Here is a 17,404-nt window from a genome sequence, read left to right on the forward strand (position 1 = left end):
CCCTGACTAGCAATGCAACACCTCCACCTCTTGCCCCTCCAATTCTATCACACCTGAAGCAACGAAATCCTGGAATATTTAGTTTCCAATCACAGCCCTCCTGCAACCATGTTTCACTGATCGCCACAACATCATACTTCCAGGTGTCTATCCAGACTCTAAGCTCATCCACCTTTCTTACAATGCTCCTAGCATTAAAATATGCACATTTAAGAAACCCCCCGTCTCTTCTTCTCTGTTTATTTCCTTTTTTTTCTTTCTCCTCTTGTGTCTGAGTGCTTCCCTTTTCTGCTTCCTGCCTCCCATTCTGTCTACTAGCTTTCTCTATTTGAGTCCCTCGCCCCAACCATTCTAGTTTAAAGTCTCCCCAGTGACCTTTGCAAATTTCCCCGCCAGGATATTGGTCCCCCTCGGGTTCAAGTGCAACCCATCCTTTCTGTACAGGTCCCACCTTCCCCAAAAGAAGTCCCAATGATCCAGAAACTTGAATCCCTACCCTCTGCACCAGTCTTTCAGCCACGCATTTATCCTCCACCTCGCTCCATTCCTACTCTCACTGTCGCGTGGTACAGGCAGTAATCCTGAGATTGTTACCTTTTTGGTCCTTTTCCTTAACTCTCCTCCCAACTCCCTAAATCCTCCCTTCAGGACCTCTTCACTTTTTTTACCTATGTCATTTGTACCAAAATGTACCACGACCTCAGGCTCCTCTCCCTCTGATTTCAGGATATCTTGGATGCGTTGAGACACGTCCGAGACCTTGGCACCAGGGAGGCAGACCATCATCCTGGTCTCCCGACTGCGTCCACAGAAACGCCTATCCGACCCCCTAACAATAGAGTCCCCAACTACAATATCTTCTTTTAGCTTTTCTAATTTCTTTCTTAAGATTCTTTTTACATTCTTTATACTCCTCAAGCATCTCATTCACTCCATGCTGCCTATAATTATTGTAGATCTCTCTCTTTTTCCGAACCAAGTGTCCAATTTCCCTTGAAAACCATGGCTCTTTCCAATTTTTACTATTTCCTTTCAACCGAACAGGGACATAAAGATTCTGTACTCTTAAAATTTCACCGTTAAATGTCTTCCATTTCTCTTCCACATCTTTCCCATAAAACAAACTGTCCCAATTTACTTCCTTTATATCCTTTCGCATCTCCTCAAAGTTAGCCTTTCTCCAATCAAAAATCTCAACCCTAGGTCCAGTTCTGACCCTCTCCATAATTATATTGAAACTAATGGTATTATGATCACTGGTCCCGAACTGTTCCCCAACGCATACCTCTGCCACCTGACCCGTCTCATTTCCTAACAGGAGGTCCAGCACCGCCCCTTCTCTAGTAGGTACTTCTATGTATTGCTGCAAAAAACTATCCTGCACACATTTTACAAACTCCAACCCATCCAGCCCATTTACAGAATGTGTTTCCCAGTCTATGTGTGGAAAATTGAAATCTCCCACAATCACTACCTTGTGCTTACTACTAATATCTGCAATCTCCTTACAGATTTGCTCTTCCAATTCTCGCTCCCATTTGGCAGTCTATAATACACCCCTATAAGTGTTGCTATCCCTTTCCCATTTCTCAGTTCCACCCAAATAGCCTCCCTAGACGAGCCCTCTAATCTATCCTGCCAAAGCACTGCTGTAATATCTTCCCTGATAAGCAATGCAACACCTCCACCTCTTGCCCCTCCAATTCTATCACACCTGAAGCAACGAAATCCTGGAATATTTAGTTTCCAATCACAGCCCTCCTGCAACCATGTTTCACTGATCGCCACAACATCATACTTCCAGGTGTCAATCCAGGCTCTAAGTTCATCCACCTTTCTTACAATGCTCCTAGCATTAAAATATACACATTTAAGAAACCCACCCTCTCTTATTCTCTGTTTATTGTCTTTTTCTTCTCTCTCCTCTACATTTTGGGTCAGAGTGCTACCATTCTCTGCCTCCTGCCTCACACACTGACTGCTAGCTTTCCCAATTTGAGTCCCTCCCCCCAACCATACTAGTTTAAGGTCTCCCCAGTAGCCTTTGCAAATCTCCCCGCCAGGATATTGGTCCCCCTCGAGTTCAAGTGCAACCCATCCTTTCTGTACAGGTCGCACCTTCCCCAAAAGAGGTCCCAATGATCCAGAAACATGAATCCATACCCACTGCACCAGTCCCTCATCCACTTATTTATCCTCCACCTCGCTCCATTCCTACTCTCACTGTCGCGTGGCACAGGCAGTAATCCTGAGATTGTTACCTTTGCAGTCCTTCTCCTTAACTCTCTACCTAACTCCCTAAATTCTTCTTTCAGGACCTCCTCTTTTCTTACCTATGTCGTTGGTACCTATATGTACCACAACCTCAGGCTCCTCTCCCTCCCATTTCAGGATTTCTTGGACACGTTCAGACACATCCCTGACCCTGGCACCAGGGAGGCAAACTACCATCCGGGTCTCCTGTCTGCGTCCACAGAATCGCCTGTCCGATCCCCTGACTATAGAGTCCCCTATTACAATTGCCCTCCTCTTCTTTTCCTTACCCTTCTGAGCAACAGGACCGGTCTTTGTGCCAGAGGCCCGGCCGCTGTCGCTGCCCCCAGGTAGGCTGTCTCCCCCACCCTTACTCAAACAAGAGTACTTATTTTCAAGGTGTACAGCCACCGGGGTACTCACCAGTCCCTGCCTCTGCCCATTGCCCTTCCTAACTGTGACCCAGTTTTCTATCTCCCGTGGTCTTGGAGTGACCACCTCCCTGTAACTCCTTTCTATGACCTCCTCGCTCTCCCTGAGCAGACAGAGGTCATCGAGTTGCTGCTCCAGGTTCCTAACACGGTCCCTTAGGAGCCCCATCTCGACGCACCTGGCGCAGATGTGGACGTCTGGAGGGCACTCAGACTCCATGACCTCCCACATCTGACATCCAGAACAGTAAACTGCCCTGGCCCTCATTCTCCCCCTTATCCGAATACAATAAAGCCTTACCTGGGATACAAGCCAATCAGCTGCTTCCTCTGGTCCTCTTCCACCAATCAGAGGCTTCCACCAGACTCCTTCTCTGGAAGTGAGATGGAACGTTGCAGATTTGGGTATACTCACAGCTCCAGGTAACTCCTCCTCTCTCCAACGGCTCCCCGGGCCTCTGTAGAAGCAAGCCCCGCGCTGTTTTTATACTCACAGCTCCAGGTAACTCCTCCTCGCTCCAACGGCTCCCCGGGCCTCTGAAAATTTATTTCAGTTCTCTTAATTTTTTATAAAGTTATGGGCTTTACTGTCCTCGATCACAGCTTTTGTGTTGCGTCAATGGAAAATCAATAGGGAACAAGATGCTAATTTCCGAGTATGAAAATGGCCATAACTCTTTTAATACTGAAGATATGAAAGTGAATTAGGTGACAAATTAAACTTATTTTTATGCTTTATCTGATGGATAAATTGCAGACTTGATTTTTAAAATCTCAAAATTTTGTAACATTGCTACACATTGGTGAAAATGTTTTGAAGGAATTTGAAATTTGACCCCCTTTGTCCCATTATTGTGTGCAGTACTGTAAAAAGACACATATATAGGAAAGTATTGGGAAACAGTTCAGTGTGCAAGATAGTAAATGTATTTAAGTTACTGAATTTGGTGTTGTAGGAAAATCTGAACTGTGCATATAAATGCAAGTGGATGTTCCAGAAATGTAAGTGACGTTCCGTCAAGTTCCCCACCACCAATTTTTTAATTGTAAAGTTGGTTATTTATTTCGTTTTTCTATGCAAATATGTGGTACAAGTGAAAGTCATGAAAATGTATAGTACATGTATGGGGTTCTCAAAATGGTGACACAAAATAACTGATCAATTAAGTTTTCCGATAATTTTCTTATGATTTATGCGTTTTGAGGGTAAACCAAGCTGCAACAATATGCCAGCAGCCCTAAGGGAAAAACGGAGTGGGAGTGGAATTGTGTTTCCCTGTCTATGTCTAATAGTTCAGCAAGGTTTTTTTTCATACAGTACATTGTGTATCAATGGAAAAAACTAAAAGTATCATGTTTTGAAAGCACTCTGATCCATACAATTATGGGAGAAGTTGAAATGTAACTAAATATCATGCAGTTTTTTTTTTCCTCCTTGATCATGGCCTCCTCTTTAAGTTTTCTTTTGTGATGGGCCTGGCTTCCACTTAGGCAAGAGAACTTCAGAGAAGGCTGCAGGACCCAATATCTCAAAGATTGGAATTGTCGGGTGGTGTTTTCCAACCCCAGAGCTTTATGTCAATGAGCATGGGTCCAAAAAGAAGCTTTCTTACCTCTAACCCAAACAAAGTACAAGACAGATGGTTTTGCCAAATCCAGCTCTTTCTCATGAGAGAGACGCAAGGATCTGCAGATTCTGTAATGTTGCATAGAATACAAAATAACACAGCAGGTTGGGCAGTATCTCTGGCGGATGTGGATAGGTGTTGTTTTAAGTCTGGACCTTTCTTCAGGCTGTTTCCCGTGTGGACATGGGAACCTCACAAATCCTTCTCAAACCAGTCTGCGGAAGGGTCTCGATCTGAGGCATCACCGATTCCTTTTCTCCAGAGATGCTGTCTGACCCACTGAGTTACTCCTGCATCTTGTTTGGCCCAAAGTGTTTGTGCCAAACATACCTAGCTGAACTGATCTTTTCTGTGTGCACATGATCCATATCCCTCTATTCCCTGCACTTTGAAATGCCTATCTAAACGCCTCTTAAACACCGCTATTGTATCTTACAACACCTCCCTTAGCAATTTGTTCCGTGCTCCCGGCAGCCTCTGTAAAAAAAAATTGCCTTGTTCATCTCCATCAAACGTTTCCCCTCTCACCTTGTAGCTATGCCTTCTGGTGTTGGACATTTCCACCCTGGGGAAAAAGGTTCTGGCTGCCTACCCATTTTATGCCCCTCATAATTTTATATACGTCTATTACGTCTCCCCTCAACTTCTGTGTTCCAGTTTAAGTCTTTCCAACCTCTCCCTATAGCTGACTCTCTCTAATCTAGGCAGCATTTTGATAAACCTCCTGGTAAAACACTAAAGCTTCCACATCTTTCCTGTAATGGGGTAAAGTCCTATAGAACTGCATCATGACTTCCTGACTCTTATATTTGATGCCCCGAGCAACAAAGTAAAGCATGACATATGACTTCATTACCACTCTTTCTACTTGTGTTGCCAAAATATTGAATTAAAGGTCAAGCGAAAAGGTCAAGGCCTTGAACTCAAGTTGTTGAATCTTGTTTGAGAACCTGGCTACAGAGTTTATTATTTAGAATCATCATGACCACATACTTGCATGATTTTAGGGCAACCTGGGCAGAAAAAGGATATTGATTGATAAATCAAAACTGCATTCTTTTAACTTTTCAGATACAGTTTCTAAGAGCCCTGGAATCCGATACATCACTGAGAACCTGATCAAAAAATTGTCAAAACAAGAACAGTTGAGTTCTGTCCAGTCCCTCAATCTTTGCCTATCGAAAGCAGGAGGGAAGAAGTTTAAGGTAATACATAGGATTAAGTGCATTGATATAATGATTCAAAAGATTAAAGGGGACAAGATTTAATAGGAATCTGAGGGGTAACTTTTTCACACACGGTGGTGGTGGTTGTCTGGAACAAGCTGCCAGAGGAGGTAGTTGAGACAGGGACTATCCCAACATTTAAGAAACAGTTAGACAGGTACATGGATAAGACAGGTTTGCAGGGATATGGACCAAACGTGGGCAGGTGGAACTAGTGTAGCTGGGACATGTTGGCCGATGTAGGCAAGTTGGGCTGAAAGGCCTGTTTCCACACTGTATCACTCTATGACTCACGTAACCTGAATTAGGTTGCTGAAAAATATGAATTATATTCCATTTGTAAAGGTATTAGTATGGCGCATAAGTTGTACAATATCTATCTATCTATATATTACTAAAAGTCTGATCTTGACCGCTTTTGGTTCGCTGTGGTGTGATTTCCGAGGGAACGCTGCCACCCACGGCCGTCATTTTTGGCCACCCTCCGCCTTCCTGGACCAGAGGGTTTTTCCCATCGATGAAAAATCAGAGAGATATTAATGTTTTTAAATAATTTGCCATTCTCTCTGCTGCCCCTGCTGGAGGGAGGGGGAGGGACTATAAAACCAGGAGTGTGCCTCACTCAGTCTCTGCAAGATGGAGGAAGCCAGAGGGTCACGTCTCTCTGAGCTCTGAATAACACTGAACACATGTCTACTCCACGGTGAGTGCCCTTAATGTGGTTCTAAAATGCTCTGTCTCTGGTGAGTGTGTTTGTTGGGTGTTATTTAAAGCACGTTTTTGCTTCATCACCAACAGGAGGCTTTAAACATTCGTTTTACACACTGTATATTCAACACGTTCTGAAGTTACTTAGCATTTTAGTATTGGGTGTGTGTGAGTGAATGAGTCTGTGTGTGAATGAGTGGGTATGTGTGAATGAGTGTGTGTGTGTGTGTGTGTGTGTGTGTGTGTGTGTGTGTGTGTGTGTGTGTGTGTGTGTGTGTGTGTGTGTGAATGACAAGGAGCAGAGTGGGGGGGGGGGTGAAGGGAGGAGGGGTGACTGAGTGAACTGCCAGCATACCAGGCGTGAGTGACTGCACTGCCAGCCCACCAGCCGTAGGTGAGTGAACTGCCAGCCCAATAATCCATTCAGTCCACCCTCTCCCCCTTCTCTCTCACAGTCTGTCACCTGTTTTGGGCAGAATTTCTGGCAGTTTCTCAGCTGCCAGCCTGCCAGGTCCGAGTGACTGTACTGCCAGCCCAAGAATCCATTTGGCCCACAATGTCTATACTAGCCCTCTGGAAACCAGTACCTTTGGCCCACAACACCCATATTAGCGCAACAGAAAGCCCCCCCCCCACTGGCGAGCAATATTGAAATTGGTGGAGAGGTGGAATATTGCGTTGGGTGACAAGCCCTCCTGTGTGATGCTGGGACCCAACGGGTCCCACTTAGTCCAGTATTTACTACTTTCTTGTCGGGGGCACCAACATATTGCATATCACTCAGATCTGTCCAGCTTCATTCTGAGTTGTTTTACATTAATATTTGAAAAGCAGGCTACATTCTCTGTCACACCCATCCAGTTTGTTAACTTCTGGGAGATTTGATGCTAATTGCAGTGACAAAGAGCAATTGTAATCTCAAGGTTGCAATGGATAAGAACCTAGACAGTGCTGCAAACAACCATCCCCCCCCCCCCCCTCAATAGATAAGGAAGCCTACTTTTCAGCAGGGTGTATTAGTTTTAGCTATTTTAATTAAGGTGCGCTGTGAAGGCAATATACATTGACACATCTATTTATTACTGTCCTAACATTCTATGTTGGACATTTTTGCCATCATGCTTCCCCAGTATGTGAGCTCTAGGTTAACCAGACTATAACCTACTCATCAATCTATACATAATTAAAACTCTGATCTTCTGCTCTTCCGGTTTGCGTGTTTTTTCTATTTGCGCAAAAACGGTACGTGATAGGACTGCGGTTGTTCGCCCCCTTACTCATCATTCTCCTGCGATGCGAGTGTAACAAGTTTCGTTCCGATCGATGGTATATTGTAAAGGTTATCAAGTTATAAAAATCGTAAAAAACGCGCTTGCGCAGATTGGTCTCTCCTGTCAGTCAGGAAGGAGCGTTGCGTTGGGGAACGGGTTGCATTGGGGGACCAGGCCTCTCGTGTGACAGGGACCCAACGGGTCCCACTTAATCTAGTCTGCCTTATAATTTTCAAATTTCCGACAACAGGTATGAACATTGGATTCTCCAATATTAGGTAGCCCCCTCACTAACCCGTCTTAATCTCCCTCTTCCCTCCCATGTGCCTCACCTGGACTCCCACCTATTTCTCCCTTCTACCCACCCACCCTCTCGCTCACTTTACTCCCTCCGGCTTTGCAATCCGTAACTCTTCAAACGTGTGTTGCACCTTCCTTCCTTTCTTGTCTCTGGCCTTTGTTCCAACCATCAGCCTATCAACATCACCCCCCTCCCCTGCCACCTTACATTCGTACAATTAGTGTGAAGAAGGGTCTCCACTTGAAATGTCACCAATGTCCATGTTCTCCAGGGATGTTGCCTGACACACTGGGTTACTCTTGCACTTTGTGTCCTTTTGTTTATTAACCAGCATCTACAGTTCTTTGTTATTTAAATTGTTCACCTCATATCACACAATCTCCAATTGCTGCACAAAATATAGGTTTCACTTCTGTTAGGAGGCCGAGTCGCCGTTGCCTCTCCCTGTGTGTTTCATAATTCAGATTTAAGCAATCCATGTTCAACTTCGGTTCCACTTCAATTAACGTTTTGCATTCATTTTCTAACCTAAGAGCACAGGTGATCTTGAGTCTTAATCTTAAAGGAAAAAATAAGAGAAAAGGCTGATGGTTAATGATGCCTTGCTAAAATACCGGTCTAACAATAGAAGGTAAATTTTAAATTTCCTCAGACTGACATTGTACTAAACAAAATAATGTTTCAAGACATTTTGCTAACTGGATTTGAATGTTCATTTCAAATGGAAGTCAAACTTATAAGCTCATAATATTTTACTCAGCAGTAAACTATTTGCATTTTCTGAAGAATTTATTTGGGGAAAGAAAAATTGTGAAAATGTTGTGCATGGATGCGTTCATTGAGGAGTAAATTCCAATAAAAAACAGTATTTAACTTGTTAATTCCTGCAACTATTAGTGAACTAAGTCATAATAATGTTTTGTGTTTAGTTTATAGAAAAGCTAGAAAAATGTGACCATCTACTTGTCCTGAATTTGAACAATAATGTTATTGAGAAAATAGAAAAACTGGACAAACAATTGAAGCTACGTGAACTTAGTCTTTCATACAATCGAATCCGGTGAGTAACAAAAGATGCATACATCCACAAAGTAAATGGAGAAACAAGATTAAACTCTTGATTAAATGGAGCATTTTATATGTTAAAGACAAAAAGTGATTTATTCACTATTTGATAAGTAAGCCAAATGTCAAGATTTATTCTTAATAGTATGAATCATAGTTTTATTCTATGGTGAATTATATTGGAGGTCTGTGCATACCTAATCAGCTGATACATTTCATGCCTCTTGACTTTTCAAAAAACAAAATCAACTTTTTCCTGCATATAGTAAAATTGAAGGTCTGGAGCACATGGTAAACCTTCAGAATCTGATGCTTGCTGGAAATTATATTGAACAAATTCCTGCATGGGTTGGAAAGAAGTTGCGATCTCTTCATGTCCTCAGCCTCAAACAGAACAATATTACATTGGTAGGTTAATTTCATTTATCAGTACCGCAAGGCATTTTATTATTAATAATATTTTGAAAGTTTGAAGGAAAATCGGGTCAAGGAGTAAGTCATATTTGTCTGATGCGAACTAAGAGAAGATTAAAGGTAGACAAAAATGCTGGAGAAACTCAGCGGGTGAGGCAGCATCTATGGAGTGAAGGAAAGGCAACGTTTCGGGTGGAGACCCTTCTTCAGACTATGTACTAGTTCGCTTTTACAGGATCCAGCTTTTAAGAAATTCACTAGGTCTCAATTTTAAGATTGAAACAACTATTACAGTGTTGGAAATGCTGAAAAAGGACATATGTGGGAAAAAAAAGTAACATTTTGGGAAACTGATCATAATCATTTCATTGCATTGATGAAAGACCACTGACCTGAAATGTTAATTCTATCTGAACAATTCTAGCATTTTCTGTTATGATTTCTCAGTGATATGATGCCACCTTGACTTGTTTCAAGGAAAACAGTAATAAAAAACATGTGTAACTTCAGATAATGGGAGTTGGGCAGTGAGATCTAATGATGCAAATGAAATGCCAAACTTTATGAAGCACATAGAAGATGAATCTCCAATTATCTGGAGTACTTTATTTCATCTTTACATTTTGATTACAGTCCTGGCCGTAACGTTTCCGTTTAAAGTCGTTTGCAATATGAAAATGTTATTTCTGTTTAGACAAAAATAATAATTTCATTGACTTCAAAGCTTCACAATTGATGTTCTTCCTAATATTTTTTCTGTTTTCTTAGCTTCAAGATATATCCAAACTGAAATCTTTGAAAGAGTTGACTTCACTAATCCTGACAGATAATCCTTTAGCTAGTCTTCCACATTATCGACAGTATGTCATATATCACTTACGCTCTTTGAACTATTTGGATGGGCGGCCAATAACATTCCAGGAAAGACAAGAGGCTCACGATCGATTTCATTTAGGTAAAATCATATATTATTTTATGCTAATAGTAATTCTATTTTATTTTAAATTCCTTCATGCGATGTAAATGTCATTGGCAATGCTAATAATTTATTGTCCATCACTTATTATCCCAGAACTGAAAATACATTTAAAAAGACATTTAAAGACGTTGGTAGTCTGGAGTTGTAGGAGATGATAAGGTTTTACAATCTTCCAATATTTTCAGGGTCATCATTCCTACAACTAGTTTAAAAAAAAAAAAATTATCTAAATTTTGTGGTGGAATGGAACGCTAAGCCTTGGGTGTTAGTTTTAGTAATACTGGCAGTTCCCAAGTAATGTAAGAATTCAAGGACGGCACAGTGTCGCAGCAATAGAGTTGCTGCCTTACATCGCCAGAGACCCGGGTTTGACCCTGACTATGGGTGCTGTCAGTACAGAGTTTGCACGTTCTCCATGTGACCGCGTGGCTTTTCTCTGGGTGCCGCGGTTTCCTCCCACATTCCAAGGGCGTGCGGGTTTGTAGGTTAATTGGCTTCCGTAAATTGTCCGAGAGTGTAGGGTAGAACTAGAGTATGGGTGATTCTTGGTTGGTGTAGGCTCGGCGGGCCAATTTGGCCCAAAGGCCTGCTTCCATGCTATATCTCTAAACCAAGTATAACTTCTATTCCTGAAGACTGTGAACAGATTTTTCCATGGTTCATTTCATATAGCTAACTATATTGCATTGCTCTCCACACACTTGCTATAATTATTGTATCATCACTCATACACTACCCATATTCTTTATTCAGTCGCTAATAGGAACCAAGAACCAGAGGACAACGGTTTAAGATGAGAGGGGAAAGATTTACTAGGAACCTGGGGGGCCCCTTTTTCACAAAGGGTATTCGGTAAGCTGCCAGACAAAGTAGTTGAGGCAGGTACTATCGCAACTTATAAGACACTTGGGCAGGTGTATGAATAGGAAAGATTTAGAAGGATATGGGCTGAATGCAGGCAGGTTGGACTAGTGTGGATGGTTGGCATGGGTAAGTTGGGCCGAAGGGTCTTTTTCCATGCTGTATGATAAATGAATACCAGGAAACATTTTCTTCTTATTGTCTTGAAAATGCTTTAAAAATGCATGGGAGAATGTACATAAAGTTTGTATTTCCATAAGTCTGATTGTCTGTAACCCAGGGTGTCGCTGGATAACCAATATGGCGATCAGTAGACGGGTAGAAATGTATCGTTGATTACACAAGGATTAATTGTATGATATGCTACATGAAATGCACTACATTTCTAAAATTTGGTTTCATTGACTTCATTGGAATCAAATTTCAGAAACAAAGTAAGAAAATAGTCTTGAATATGTCACATGTTGCAGTCATGGTTGTCGGGACAAATTTTCAACCCTATATTTTTACGCCAAAATAACAAAGATATGATGCTAATTTACTTGATGTGCTCTTGAACTTTTGTTTCAAGTTTCAGGTTTTCATGAATTATCAATTTATAAAATGAATCCCTTATGCTTTGTGAATTGCTTAAAAATGAAATTCTGATATTGTAAAAATGGATTGAGAAGAGTCACTACAGTTTTCAGTGAGCAAAATTACTGTGTCGACATCCATCTGTTTTTAATTGTTTCAGTTGGGTTTCCAACACTTCATACATACAATTTATATTAAATACAGAAGTAATAATAAGCACAATAAATAAAACCAGGCACTTAAATGAGAAAAAATATGTATGAATAACCAGGAAAGCAATTTGGAGTGAACAAGCAAAAAGAAACAGGAAGACAACAACAATTGTGCTCGCTCAATCTCATCGGCAACAATTCCCAACCCTTCCCAATACAGTACGTGACGATTGTTCAAGCAGCATCTGTCACCTTCCACAAATGTCAAGACAACCATCCCATATCCGTGTTGGCCCTCAACAAGCCAGAGAAAATATAGTTGATCATTCTTTTTGGCTAATTTGTTTTTATTGTGTCGATGCAGAGGAACTAGAGAATCTTGAGAACGAACTTGAAAGGAAGAAGAAAGAGATTCAATTGTTAGAACAGAAGCAATCCAAAACAATGGAGAACGTCAAAAACCAAGAACAACTGAACAAGTCACTTCAGCTAGAACACCAACAACAGAAGAACAGCTGCAATAAACTGGAGACAGAGGTGGAGACCAAGAATGAGCTGGTATGTTTGAATTAAGAGTAATACGTAATCAGGCAGTAATTAAAAAGGGAATATACTGTTGGGGGAAAAAACATGTAATGGAGTGGATTTAACGGAAGTAGAATCTAAACATTATTCCCTTATCATGTATCTATACACTGTAAATGTCGGCGGTAATCATGTATTGTCTTTCTGCTGACTGGTTAGCACACAACAAAAACTTTTCACTGTCATGTGACAATCAACTGAGCTGACTTGATGTTGAAATGTTTTAATTTTATACTCAATTTACAAAATGTTCTGAGTGGCTGATGCAGAATTCAAATTTCTGGGGTTTTAAATGTCATGGATAGTTTTATGGAAGTATGGTGTAAATTTCTTGAAGAAGAAAATGTTGTGCAGCCAGTTTGCACTGGTTTCACACAAAAATATGATGATAACAAATGCTCACGTTCAAGTTCACATTTACTGCCACGTGCACCAATTAAGGTACAGTGGAATTTGATTTACAATGCAGCCATACAATAAAAAAATAAAAAAATACTCAATAGAATATAACATGAACATCCCCCACAGTGGAATCAACATTCTGGAATAACGTTCAGTCAGTCCTCCTATGTTCACGCGTGGTCGAGGCCATGAACCCTCCATAATCGCCGCTACGAACGGCCTGATATACAAGCCTTCTCGTCGGGATGCTCGAAACTCCGACGACAGGACGGATAGACACTCCGCTGCTTGGAGGTCCCGAATCGGCCACTTCCTACCGGCGACCGCGGCTTCACGATGTTATAGGCCACAGGCCGGCGGTCAGAGCTCTTCTCCGGCGATCCCCAGCAAGGGATCGCCCGGCTCTGCGATGGAAAGTCCGCGCTGCGCACGCTGCTGAAGTTCTGGGCCCAACTCCAGGAAAGGCCGCAACGATCCAAGTTGTTAGGCCGCGAGGGAGGAGAAGATGCGATATGGAGAAAAGTCACATCTCTGTCGAAGTTAAGTGACTGTTCCCCCCTATTTCCCCCCCCACCACCCCCCACACTAAAACACGCTTTTAGACATACTAAAAACAACAAAAATAACAGCCCATGTTGATATTTTGGAAGTTAAAATCCCTCACTATTATAACCCTGCTATTCTTGCACCTATCTGTGATCTCACAAACGATAGAATATGGAAAAGGACAGCACAGGAACAGACCCTTAAGTGTAAAAACCTTGCTTGCACATCTCTTTAAAACCTTGCCCTTTCATCTTAAAGCTATGCCAAATGATCTTTAACATTTCCACCCTGGGGAAAAAGGTGCTGACTGCCTAGCTTATCTATGCCTTTCATAGCCTGTTTCCATGCTATATTTCTCAATGACTCCATGTCATTATACTCTAATCCTCCTACAGTAAAGCCATTGGACCATTTGCCTTCTTTAATGCACACTAAACTTTCCTCTAAACATCAAAGATGTTACCTAAATGTTACATAATAGTAATGACGTAGAAGTCATATTTTTTGTTACTGGTCAAGTGAGTACCTAATCAGGAAATTAAATTCCTCTCCAGTAGACCCCTTTTAAGAGTGAGCAATTGTAAGACTAAGTTAAAGGAGAATTTAACTGCGACTGGAAATCTTAAACAAGCTGTCTTCAGAATTATAGGATGTTCATGGACTTTGCATATGGATTGATTGAAAGCCGCAGTATGAACACAGGCACATTGGCCCTCCTTTTCCATGTCAATTATCGATCATCTGTTCACACTAGTTCTGTGTTATCCCACCTTCACATTTAATCCGTACAAACAAGAAGCAATTTACCGAGAACAATTAACCTACAAACCCGCATGGCTTTGGGATGTGGAAAGAAACCAGAGCATCTGGAGGAGGCCGTACACATTCTGTACAGTCAGCACCTGGTCCAGTTGGAATTCAGGCCGCTGGTGCTGAGGCAGCAGCATTGTGCCCCAAATATCTTTCTAGTATGTTTTTCAGTGTGCTTAAAATTATGTACCAGAGTTTGAAATTAAATTGAGAGTTCCAGATGATACCAAAGCCTTTAGACTCTGGTGAATGTGTTTGTATTAATAAAACATCTAATAAACTGTCTTGCCATCAGTTTGGTAAGGCTTTAAGGTACTCAAAAGTGTAAACAGAATTGAGTAAAATAAGTTTGCATTCAGTTCTGGAAGGAAATGGTGCTGCAAATGTTTTTGTACCATTTACAAATTGTATTGATGACTGTGCTTGATTTATTTGCACACTACATATTTCAATGCACACTACATATTTGTTTGCATATGAAGGCAGTTTTTTTTAATAAAGTAAAACAAATTTGATTTTATTCTTTTCTGACCCGTTTGCACAATTAACTGAATCTTGTTTAGTTTATTATTATTGTCATGTGTACTGAGGAAAGTGAAAAGATTTTGTTGCGTTCTTTGTCCAGTCAGAAAAGACTATACATGCTTATATCAAGCCATCCACGGTGTACCAATAAAGCGTACAACATTTAGTGCAAGGTAAAGTCCGACTAAAGATAGTACAAGATCACCAATGAGGTTAGGACCACACTATCTCACGAGATGGCAGTTCAGTTGTCTGATAACAGCTGGGAAGAAACTGTCCTAGAATCTGGAGGTATGCAATCTGTACCTCTTGCCTGGTGTGAATGGGGTGAGACTGGTCCTTGATTATGTGGGTGGCTTAGCCAAGGCAGCGTGAAGTGTAGATGGAGTCAATGGAAGGGAGCTGCTCCCAAACCATGCTGTCTGTGATGCATTCGATAAAACCCTCAACATATATAGAAATTGGTGAAGGTTGTAGGAAACATGCCAAACTTTCGAAGTCTTTTAAGGAAGTAGAGGCATTGATGTGCATTCTTAGATATAGCTTTGATATGGCTGGTCCAGGACAAATTGCTGATGATATTTATTGCTAACATTAGCAGACATTTGAGAATCGAGTTTTTTTTCTTGAGCACAACTAGGTAACGTGTATACACACATCAAGACAATGGAAGATTCATTTTTTAATTTAATTTTTTGAACAAAATGTGTTTTAATTGAATATTTCTATGGTAACAATTAGTATAATTCTCAAAGCTTGCTTCATTTTACTCGGTTTTCCTTTAACCTGTTGCTTTTCTTCAGTTTTTCCTGCCGATGTCTATTGAAGCCTTGCTGCACACTTGTCTTCAGGTATCTGGAGCATGTAGCATTTAGGTTGCATGTCACAGAGATCACATAGGGATTTATTAGACTAATTCAAAAAATATTTGAAGCTTTTATATTATAAAACATAAGTGCTATAGCAAAATAAGTTGTGACTTGAAAAACCTTTAGTATTGTAAAAAAGGACTGTGATAGTTGATTTTCACCAGTTTTGTGTTTGGCCATTAGTAGCAATATTCTGCATTAAGTTGAAAAAACAAACAGCTGGACTATCTGTGGGTTAGGCAGCATCTATGGAGAGAAATATTCTGCTAATAATATTCTATTGCTCATGATATCCATAGCATTTGGGAATAGCAGAATATGTTGTATATGACTGAGGGATGTGCTGTGGTTGGCAGGTAAATGAAGCTTGGTGGGGAATAGGGAGGATTAGTGTTGAGTTACTTGGATTTATTGGAGTTGGAACAATGGGCAACAATAGGTATACGCCAGTGGGATGTTGGGATCAGAGATGCAGTAAGGTAGCCCAAATTGCATTGTTAACACAGGTGCTGTGAACATAAAACATACTCTTGAAGCAGGACCTACTTCACTGATTCAGACCTTGTACTATAAATGCAGACTAAAATTTAAAACTCGCATGCAGATAGCTTTTGTACAGGCATGCTGATAGCTGAATTGACTTTAGAGGGCAGAATATTTGTGGAGTGGTGATGTGCTGGGATAGTATCTGTGGCACAGCATGTAGAGCCTCACTCCACTGATGTAAACATGACCTGTGCCAGCTGTGTGGTGTCTACACAGTCGCTCTGTGACCACGTGGTTTGTCCTGGGTGTTCCAGTATTATCCTACATCTCAAAAACACTTGAATTGGTAGGTTAATTGGTTATTCCAAAGTGTCCTAAGCATGTAGGTTAGTGGAAGATACTTGGAGAGGTGGGCGATGGGAGTTGATGGAAAAGAACAATGGGGAGGGAGGGGGTTGAACAATGGACAATGGGGACCCTGCGTGGGGGGAACCACTGTGGGGGAGGGGGGGGGAACAAAAAAGGACCCGGCATACTTTGTAACTTTGTCAGTGCCGTAGGTGGCCACTATTTGTATACCAAGCAAAGAGTTTAATGGTGCCTTGTCCCATGCGACAATAAAGTATTCCATTCCATAAAGCATGCCATTCCATTCCAAATGTGAAGAGAAAATGGATTTTGAATAGATTTATGTCAATAGGGATACCTGGTGATTAGTGGAAACTCAGGTGGACCAGAGTCTGTATCTGTGTAAGTCTCCAACTTTATAATTCTTGTTTAAGAGATGTGTAGAGTTTTATTAGTTAAGATTTCGACTCCTTCATCAAACCATTCTTAAAAATAACAGATATTTTTCAAAATATCCCTAGTGTGATCTCTGTGTTGTTAAATTGTACTGTTGTGTGTATGTGCATGTGGGTATACATGCATGCATGTAGGTCATGCTGAGTTCCTCCAGCAATTTTGTTATTTGTTGATGGAGAAATGTTAATACCCGTGGAGCTGTTCAATATCAAAATTATAAATGTACACAGTGAATGCCACAAGAAAAGCAGCATTTCTACATAACCAGGTTGCCTGCAAGTTACAGTAGGGTACTATTCCTGTGAAAATCTGAACAGTATGCAAGTCAGAAATGTGGATGCAAAATGAGTTCTGAGTTGGCAGATGATGCCTGCAGCCCTGTAGCAGCCTGCAAATCCATAACACCCCTTCCCCAAATGCTCCAATGTATGTTGGGCTACACATACGTTGGCTGTTTGTAAATTAGGGAGGGCCAGTACTAAGGAATACATAACATATATTGAAGATTACTT

The 17,404-nt window shown here is 41.2% G+C and overlaps 1 protein-coding gene across 8 annotated transcripts in view; it reads left to right on the forward strand.

The window, feature by feature from the left end:
- Positions 1 to 17,404, forward strand: part of cntrl (centriolin) — a 176,114-nt gene that overhangs the window by 20,166 nt on the left and 138,544 nt on the right. For 6 of the 8 annotated variants that reach the window (XM_033048983.1, XM_033048989.1, XM_033048981.1 and 3 more), the window contains 6 exons: positions 5,384 to 5,517; positions 8,748 to 8,878; positions 9,150 to 9,291; positions 10,066 to 10,252; positions 12,230 to 12,423; positions 15,537 to 15,584. In XM_033048983.1, coding sequence (XP_032904874.1) covers positions 5,384 to 5,517; positions 8,748 to 8,878; positions 9,150 to 9,291; positions 10,066 to 10,252; positions 12,230 to 12,423; positions 15,537 to 15,584 — 836 coding nt within the window. Of the gene's footprint in view, positions 1 to 5,383; positions 5,518 to 8,747; positions 8,879 to 9,149; positions 9,292 to 10,065; positions 10,253 to 12,229; positions 12,424 to 15,536; positions 15,585 to 17,404 lie in introns of those variants that run through there. The other 2 variants (XM_033048986.1, XM_033048988.1) reach the window with 2 other exon arrangements.

Source organism: Amblyraja radiata, chromosome 32 (assembly GCF_010909765.2).
Source record: "Amblyraja radiata isolate CabotCenter1 chromosome 32, sAmbRad1.1.pri, whole genome shotgun sequence".
Taxonomy (NCBI): Eukaryota; Metazoa; Chordata; class Chondrichthyes; order Rajiformes; family Rajidae; genus Amblyraja; species Amblyraja radiata.